The sequence below is a fragment of the Mandrillus leucophaeus genome, unplaced genomic scaffold (genome assembly GCF_000951045.1).
Source record: "Mandrillus leucophaeus isolate KB7577 unplaced genomic scaffold, Mleu.le_1.0 Scaffold852, whole genome shotgun sequence".
Classification (NCBI taxonomy): domain Eukaryota; kingdom Metazoa; phylum Chordata; class Mammalia; order Primates; family Cercopithecidae; genus Mandrillus; species Mandrillus leucophaeus.
In genome coordinates this window covers 506,156-515,549 of record NW_012109275.1, presented here as the reverse complement: position 1 = coordinate 515,549, position 9,394 = coordinate 506,156, and the positions used below count along the sequence as shown (strand labels likewise).

Below are 9,394 nucleotides of genomic sequence, written 5' to 3'. Positions count from 1 at the left end.
TGAACCCTGAGGACATTTTTGAACAGACATAATAATAGTAGTCATTGGCGTTTTTCTTTATGTTAACGAAAATGCTTCTAAAGGCTATTAAGTCTATTTTTGTTGTTGTTGTTTGTTTGTTTGTTTGAGACATTCTTATTCCGTCACCCAGTCTGGAGTGAAATGGTGCAATCTTGGCTCACTGCCACCTCCACCTCCCGGGTTCAAGTAGAATTACTATATGATCCAGCAAACTCAAAAAAAAAAAGAAAAAAGAAAAAGAAAGAAGGAGAAGGAAGGAGAAGGAGAAGAAGGGAGGAGGAAGAGGAGGAGGAGGAGGAGGAGGAGAAGAAGGGAGAAGGGAGAAGGGAGAGGGGAGAAGGAAGAAGGAAGAAGGAAGAAGGAAGAAAGAAGAAGAAGAAGAAGAAGAAGAAGAAGAAGAAGAAGAAGAAGAAGAAGAAGAAGAAGAAGAAGAAGAAGAAGAAAGGCCTTCCGTGACCACCTTACCCTAGCAAAAGCAGCACCCTCCTCCCACCCCAAGAGACACTCAACCTCATTACCTCCAATCTACAGTTTTCATAACAAAGCAGTTTTCTGGAATTACTTGAATTATTTATCTGATAATTTCCCATTATTTATGTTCTTCACTATTGATAGTCTCCTAAAAAGCAAAGACTTTTTTCTTTACTGTTGCTTTTAGTATCTGACTATTGCTAGGTGGTCAGTAAATACAATATATAAGGTATAATACTGGAATACATACACACAGCCACAGACACAGAGGCACACAAAGACACACACACACACATACACAATACAGGTTATCTGACATATATGATAGTATGTTATACATAGTATATGTTTCATATACATGTGCTATACAACATCTGATGTACAGTGCATAATATACAATGTATAATATATAATAAAGTATATAGCAGTCAATATACAGTATATACTATATGCAACAACATAATATGAAAGTATTTTAAAGATATAAATCTTAAAATTTTTTAGTCCTACTTCTATAATTCCTCCAAAGTCACAAAAACATGGAGAGGAAGAGAGAGAGAAGAAAGAGAGAGGAAGAGATGATGCAATTTGAAAGAGGATCTAGCTGTTGCCAAGCCCTGCTCTACATAGGACTGCACTTGCTTCCCCGTTCTAACTTAAGCTGTCAGAGGAAGGGAGTGGCACCCAGGGGGCACTGGTCTGTGAGTTCCAGAGGCATCATCTTGCTGCGGTATGAGCTAAATGCCAACTCTCATTGTCACCTGCACTACTCCTTGATGAGAGAATGGATCTGTGGTCCCTTTTCATGAAGTGTTGTCTTCTAAGAGCCTTGACATACTAGTTATGGAATAGTAGTAATAAAGGGACTTTACTGGGGCCTGTTTCCTTTCCAACACAGTCCATTCTGGGAGTCATGGAATCCTTCAGTTGCACAGATCCTTGAAGTCCAAATGGACATATAACTAATGAAACAGCATATTGCAGGTATCTTACTTAGATACATTCCTCTGCTTTAGTGCAAAGTAAGAACAGGGAGAAAACTAGGTCATGTTTTTCAACTACTTCATATTTTTCATGTTTTCTACTATTATTGGCCTTTTCCATTAATCTTAAAATGTGATTTTCTACATCTTTGATTTCTACTCTTGAATTGTATTTCCAGTCACCATATGCTACTTTTCTGCAAGCTGTAATTTAAGCCAGTACTGCTCACAAATTTTGAAAAAGGGAGTCCACAGAAGAGAAAACTCTCTCCTCCTCATGTGCTTGGGATGTTGTGATTTCATCAGTGTTGCTGGACTGTGTGTTCCTTTTTAGAGGAAGTTGCAATTCCCTTCATGGTAAATAGGAAGGAAATGAAGGTGATTAAAGCCCTTAGGATGTAAATTTCAGTGTTGGCCAAAAGGTTCTTTTTATCCCAATCCTGCTTTTGTAAACAAAGCTCCAGTGGGACTGAATCTGGAAAGCTACCACAGCTCCATGACAACTGGACTAGCCAGCCATGGTGACCATCTCCATGTTCACATCATAGTCATTTATAGCCATGCATATGCACATCGTAGGGACAAACATTCACTTTGGCTCTCACCAAGAAAAAGAGCATTAGCAACCAATTAGTAGAAGATGGTACAGGAAAGGAACACTACTAACAGGTCAACTTTTTGCCTAGTGAACTCAGCTATAAATTTTTATGGATGATGGTAAGATAAAATTATTGCCCTAGTTTCTGTATGTTGGTCACATAAATGCACTGAAAAGACCCCTAATGTACTGTGATTTCTATTCTTGGACATCAGTGGATGGTACAGGTTTTTCTAGGTATACATACCTATGTGTAAAGAATAAGGAGGTAGCATGACTCTCAAACAGAGATCCAAGGTTTTCTAGGAAATGTCTTTTAACATCCTTCTTATTTTAAAATGTAAAAAATCCTTTACTAGTTATAAAGTCGAAAATACAAAGGAACAAATCTGCTTACACGTAAAGCAACTGAAGCCAAAAGGTCGGCACTATGGAGCAGCCCTGCACATAACACTCCACTGACTCACCTTTGCATGGGGTGTGCTTCTATCCCACAGGGTGGCACTGCTCACAATGGGAATGTAGCAAGGGGATTTCTGAAACATTAGAAACAAGGCATTTAGTATCACTTCAGTAATTCTTAAAAAGAAACATTTCCATTCCTGTGATGGTTTCTAGGCAGATCAGAAGCTAATTCTTTCAAACAATGGCTGTTCATTCACTGAGCACCCGATATTGCCCACAGCACTGTCCCAGGCGTTTTGGGAACAATGGTGAGCCCAAAACACAGTTCCCATCCTCAAGAGTCCAGAGGAAGCCATGGGTAGTAACGAAATAATCACACAAATAAATGTAAAATTTTAACTCTGATATATGTGATGAAAGAGAGAGACAAAGTATTTTGAAAATATGGTGATATATTGGGATGAAATAGAATTAAACATTTACACCCTTTGCCATGTGACTTTGCTGTACCTCCCATAGCCTGAAGCCCATCGCAGCTGAGCCCAATGCAGCCATAGTCAACCCACAGGTTCATGAACATAAGTAAGAAATGAATGTTTCTTGTTGAAAGTCACTTATTTGGAGTTGCTTAGCATGCAGAATTATCACTGAAGACACCTGTGACTGAAACAAATATACAAAACATACAATAGATAAACTCAGGGAGGTCAGAAGAGGTAACCCCTGAGGATCTCACAATGGAAGAGAAGAAATTTACTTAACTATCAAACCAGACATTTGATTTGAAACTTACTTGCAATTTTACTTAAAATACCAAACCTTAATAAGATAATATCAGGATTTGTTTTCATACTTCTGGTTTTCAATTCAGTGCTTTTTATTTATTTAGTTATGCTCCTCAAGGTCTTTGACTTTCTGTTGCCCAATATTTGCTAAAACCAGTCTGTTAAGATTGGTGTCATGAAGGAGAGACCCCCAAAAAATCTATCACCAGGATACAAGTATATGTCAGAAAAACAATGGTGAGTCTGCCACTACCTTTCCCAGAGGTGATTAGAGTCTAAAGCAGAAGGTAGTAACCAAAGAATCACATAAATAAAGTTAAGATTCCAATAACACTAAATGTTCTGAAGGTACAGAAACAGGTGGAGTCAAGGAATATAGATTATGTAGACTTGGGTGAGGGCTAGAGACAGAAACTGAGACAAAAATGGAAGAAGAAACAAGAGCTTCTCTGAGATTAAAGTACCGTGATAGAAGAATGGTGAGAAGAACAGTAGAAGGGGGCCCAAGGGGGAAGAAATAGGTAAAATTACTAGAACTTGGAGTAAATAATTGGGGAGGGTAATAGATTTCACAGCACTGAAGCTGAGTAGTGCTACCACTGTGATGCATTTGTACTGCTGCCAAAGACAGGCGGGGTGCATGGGCCCCCCGATATGTCTTCCCATGAGATCAAGAAAATGTGTCTTCTACCTAGTATCCCTGACATCAACTCTGTGCTGGGCACATGGTAAGCATCCAGTCAATGCATTGAAAGAATGCAGGGGAACTCTCTTGTCATCCCAAAAGGAATGTGGTGTCACAGGGTGTGGAGCCAGAAGGAATTCTAAATTGCCAACATTTGCACTTGATAGATGAGGAAACTGCTCAAGATCACACAACTATGTAGTGACAAGCCAGGGCTCAAATTTCAGCATCTGGACTTTGTATTCTACCCATCGTCCTCTGTTGGGTTATCAGCACACATGCATAGCCTTCGAACCTCAGCTGCCGGTTTGATTGGAAAAGCAATCCCATGTCTGCAGGGAGGGGAAGGAATTTCATTTACAAAGCAAGAATTACCAGGGGGAAAATCAGGCCCATCCCCATGATGTGCATCTCAGTTCTCCTCCTCCATGGACTTCCTGCCACTCACTCAAACCATGTACATTCACACATGTGGTATCTTCCAAGTAGGCAACCCTTGCCCAGGGCAATCAGCACGAAGCACTGAATGCTGTCCCAAACCACCCTGCTCTGATCCATTTTTTATTTCAGTGGAGATTTCTTAGTGCCACTCCTCAGAGCCATGCAAGTTGTGGATGGCACAGCAGGGTGGCATCATTCACAGAGACTGTGATGCAAAAACAGTACCTTTTAGGGTAGTTCAGTGTACCACCTGACCGTCTATACAACGCAGTCCTGAGATTTCTGTTGTCCAAACAACAAGACTTTATGGTAGCCAATAGCCCAAGGAAATCATGTGCATTCTGATTGCCTTGGTTTTTTAATTTTTTATAAAGCATTATTGAGATAAAGTTTATGTACAAATAGCTACATATATTGGACATATCTGCAGGAAGAAAGAACAATTAAGGAATGGGAGTACCTTAGAAACCTTTACCTTGAACTTTTAAGCAAGACGAGGAGTCCAGAAAGAAACAGACTAGGAGTACAGGTAGAATTTCCTGGTAAACAAAAAAGCTATTGTAATCAACAAGGCAAAAATAAATAACTAAAAAGCTTGAAAGAATAAAGTAGCTGGGATATTCATTGCCAGTCATTAACCTGATTTTCTAATGAATATGGTATTAGGCATTCATTAACAATCATTTGTGTTTATGTTGAACAGTGGATGTATAATGAAGGTTGGTAAATGAAAGCAAAATTAAACCAGGGAATTTTGGACACTTATAAAGCAATTAACTTGTTTGGCAGTAATTACACATTGAAAGCTAAATCAAGTGCATTTAGAAAGCCACAAGAGTCGCCACATAAACCAGAGGTGCTTTGCTCTAAAATAATAGAAAAGCCTCTCTTTCTTTCCAAATGAAAGAGAAAGGCAAAAGTATGGTATAAATGACAAACAAGGCTCAGGTCTAATGAAAAGAAATACGGTTACAGCCCATATGTTAGAGAAGAGGCAAGTTATGAAAAAATAGGACAGCTCAGCTAATTAAAGGAGGAAAAAAAAAAAGCCTTTTGTAACAACAATGATGTGAAAACAGGTGGTATGTGCTAGAGAGTTGAGGTTTTTGTTCTGTTCACGCTCATAGGCATGCACACACATGCAAGCGCACACACACGCATCTATACACTTGAACCACCTAATAGGTGCGTGAAGAGTAAAAACTGAATCCACCATCAGGTCCTTGGAAGGCCACAATATCTCAGTAGCAGGTCTTTGTCACTGACGATTTTGTAACATGATTCTCCAGATGAGTGTTTGACCACAGCCTTTTATTCAACCTAGCGCATGGCATTAGAGATCAGTCATTGAACACTCTCTGGGACTCTGTTATTTAAAAAGGAGGGAATAAGGTACTATGGAAGATACAAAGGCGAGACCCAGGGAGAAACCATGACTGAACTGGTGATAAAGCAAAAGCAGTAAACATAAAATTTCATGCATCTACAAGATTCATCAACAGAAATGTTAGTATAAAAATGCATTTAAAATCCAATGAAACTTTCAGATAAGGAATGAATTTTCTCAGAATTTTCAACCCTACAATATACTAGCCAAGAAATGCTACAGAAGTGCTGTTTTTGTGTATCTGTGTGTGTGGAGGGGCATGTTCCAACGGGATGATAAGGCTGGAGAAGGGAGTCTTCAGATGAGCCCAAAGGTCTGAGCAAAGGGATAAAGTTTTTCAAACTGGAGTCTTGATCATGCTCCTCAAAAAGATCTGAAGATTCATGACCTCTTTCTGTCTGACAAATACCTTCACAAATAGGGAGTTGTAGGCTCTCGAGGGTTAGTAACCAAAAGAAAAGTTCCCAGGGGGATCTATAAAGGGCAGCTGGCTTTGTGGAAACATTTGCAAAACGCTTGGGTGTCAACTATGCTGAAAGCAAATACTTGCTTTGCCTCTAAGATTGGAACGGAAACCAGGAGATAGCTTTCGAAATCCTTGCTTCAGTCATTAAACTGCTACCAAATAAAAAAAAAAAAAAAAAAAAAAAAAAACATGTTTGCCTTGATGTGGGATAGTGCATTTCTTTCTAAAGAAATAGTCTCTTTAAAACGATAATCATTTTCTATCCAAGCAGAGGATCAAGACATTAAGATGAAATACTTGTTTCTCACTTATTGAACCCATTTTAAATATTTAGGTTGTCTACTTAGTTCTAATCTAATGTGGATTGTTTCACTTGCAGTTAACTTGGTTAGAAAATTACTGCCTGATTTTGGCCAAGATCTCATCGATATACCAATGTTCTATTTCATTCTCTTTGCAACAGACCCAATGCCATTCTCTGAGACATCATAGGCAAAGGCATTTAAATATCAATAAATTCAGGGAATACATTATTCTTAAAGGCACCTACTACTAATCCAGGGCTTCTTACATTTTACTGTACATCCAAATCACCTGAGGAGTAGCTAAAATGCAGATTCTAATTCAGGAGGTCTAGAGGAGGGCCTGAGATTTTGGTTTTATAGCAAACTCCCAGGTGTTGTTGGTTCTGGAATAGCAAGGTACTGATCTACTGATCTTTGTAGATAGCTGCTTTCAAGAGGTTATATGGTCAAGACAAGACATAACTGAAGCCCTGGAAAGAGATCAGTTCTTCTCCAAGAAGAGACCTGGATAGCGCAATGGATCAGAAATTAAGCAATAGAGGAATATCCATTAGAGATGAAACATACAAGGAAGGGGTCTGGTCACCACTGCTTCTAATCATCTATGTTTCCCAACTGCCATGGCTTTGCCGACACTTTTCTCTCCACTTGTCCAGATGTTGAGATTAAGACAATTCAGCTTATCAAATAGTTATTGGTTTGCCATGTACTATGTTCAGTACCAAGGATACAAAAATAAATGAAGCATAATGCTACCCTGGTGCAATTACAACATAGCAGGATAAAGACTGTGAAAATGGATGCATAAGGTACCGGGGAGCTCATCTACCAGACCTGAGGAGAAGATTTAGACAAATGTGAAGAATCAGTAAACACTTCTTGGAAGAGATGTCAGCTGAGCAAGATGTTAAAGAAAGAGCAAAAAGAAAAAAAAAATCCAGTTGAAAAAGAATAAGTAAAAGTAATGTTAATAGAGGGTCAGCATGGGGAAAGTGTAGACTGAGAGAACATTCTGACTCTGCTATGAGCTGCTGCCAGGTCAAATAGTAGATGTGCCCTGTAATAACTCCGTTTATCCTCCACCAAAGGACATTGAGAGCCAACAATTTTTATCCTTATTTTGTAGATGAAAAATCTGAAGCCCACAGAACTCAATGACAGCCAAGGCAATATCACTGCGTAAGTGGTTGGAGTTGCGATTCCAAGGTGAGCCTTCCTAGTCGTAAAGTCTGCAGACTCTTCACAGTGTTCAGGTGTCTCCCATCAGGATGACTGCAAAGGAGGAGGGCATGAGACAGCCAAGTGATTGAAAAAAAGAGATTGGCATTGTATTTTTACATAATGATTTTAATTTTTATTTTTCTTCCTTCAACTAGTATTTTGTTTAAATACACAGAAAAATACAGTAGACCTTTGACCAACACATGGGTTTGAACTGCGCAGGTCTACTAATACAGTGATTTTCTCCCATATTTGCCACCCCTGAGACAGAAGGTGAACCCTCCTCTTCTTCTCAGCCTACTGATTGTAAAGACAATGAAGATGAAGACTTTCATGATGGTTCACTGCTACTTAACAAATAGTAAATACATTTTCTCTTCATTATGATTTTCTTAATAACATCTTTTCTCTATCTTACTTTGAGAATACAGTATACAATATGTATAACATACAAAAATATGTGTGTTAATTGTTTCTGTTATTGGTAAAGCTTCCTGTCAACAGTAGGCTATTAATAGTTAAGTTTTGGGGGAGTCAAAAGTTGTGCATGGATTTCTTATTGCACAAGGGCAACTGCACCCCAACCTCATGCTGTTCAAAGGTCAACTACAATTCATCCCAATCCCATAGTGATTTAAGATTTTAACCGCCTTGAGGAAGGCCTCCTGTTGACAAAGAATTTTGTACCCTTTAGACAAATGAGGTTTCATTCTTGCTCACATGCTTTAAAAGGTTGAGATTTTGAAAAATAAGATCAGACAGTAAAGGCTGAGACTGGACCAAGGGAATTGTGGACAAAGCCACAGCTAGCCCTATGGAGCCTTCAGGCAAAGCACAAAATAATTATTATCATCATCACAGTAACAATGGCACGCCCCTCTTGGCAGATAAGGCCCCATGGTAGCACTTAGTCTAGCCATTAAATGCACCAAAATTTTAGCCTCTTCCTATCCCCTTGGCTTGGAGTCTTGTGTAAGGTATACCATCCAAACTTACATGGTGGTCCTGATTGTGGGCACCTTCCCCTGGAGTACATAGTATATAGTGAATATAGAAACTAGATTCTGGAGAGTGACATGGAAATATAGGCTGTGGGTATAGTAAATACCATTTTTAGGAATTTAACCATGCATGAGAAACAAGAGATGGAGCAGCAGCCAGATAGAGCAGCAGGGTCAAGTGTTGACTTTTTCTCCCCCTAAATAATCAGAGAGATCTGGGAAAGCTTAGAAACAGAGGAAGAGGATGTGGAGGTGAGGAAGTAGGCTTAACACACACAATAGTCAACTTTAAATTCAAAAGCATCAGCTCTTAATTCTAATCTTCTCTTCAAGGAAAACAAAATCATCTAGGAGGAAAAGTTTCTTTTTATCTAAGAAGATATAAACCTGATTCCTCTCTCAATAAGTACCAAGTCTCAAATTTGAATAAAATAACTAATTATTTGTGTATGATTATAAAACTGATTCCTCAATTTGTCATTGACAGCCACTAATTTCAGAAGCCCAAGAGTAACAATGGGAAAATGGATTTTTAACCTATAGAGTATATAGATTATTGCATTTTATTGAAGTGTAGCTTGTAGACAAGCTTCTTAAAGTTTCAACAAACTGTTCAAAACCAAAA

At 38.8% G+C, this 9,394-nt stretch overlaps 1 protein-coding gene across 3 annotated transcripts in view; it reads right to left on the bottom strand.

Moving 5' to 3' along the window:
* The window catches only part of LOC105530901 (chromosome unknown open reading frame, human C12orf42), a 185,772-nt gene that overhangs the window by 105,628 nt on the left and 70,750 nt on the right, over positions 1–9,394 (bottom strand). For all 3 annotated transcript variants that reach the window (XR_001004706.1, XM_011968636.1, XM_011968637.1), the window contains exon 2: positions 2,541–2,609. Coding sequence is in view for 2 of the 3 variants with exons in the window: in XM_011968636.1 (XP_011824026.1) it covers positions 2,541–2,609 (69 nt within the window). In the remaining variant the exon portion in view is untranslated. The remainder of the gene's footprint in view (positions 1–2,540; positions 2,610–9,394) is intronic.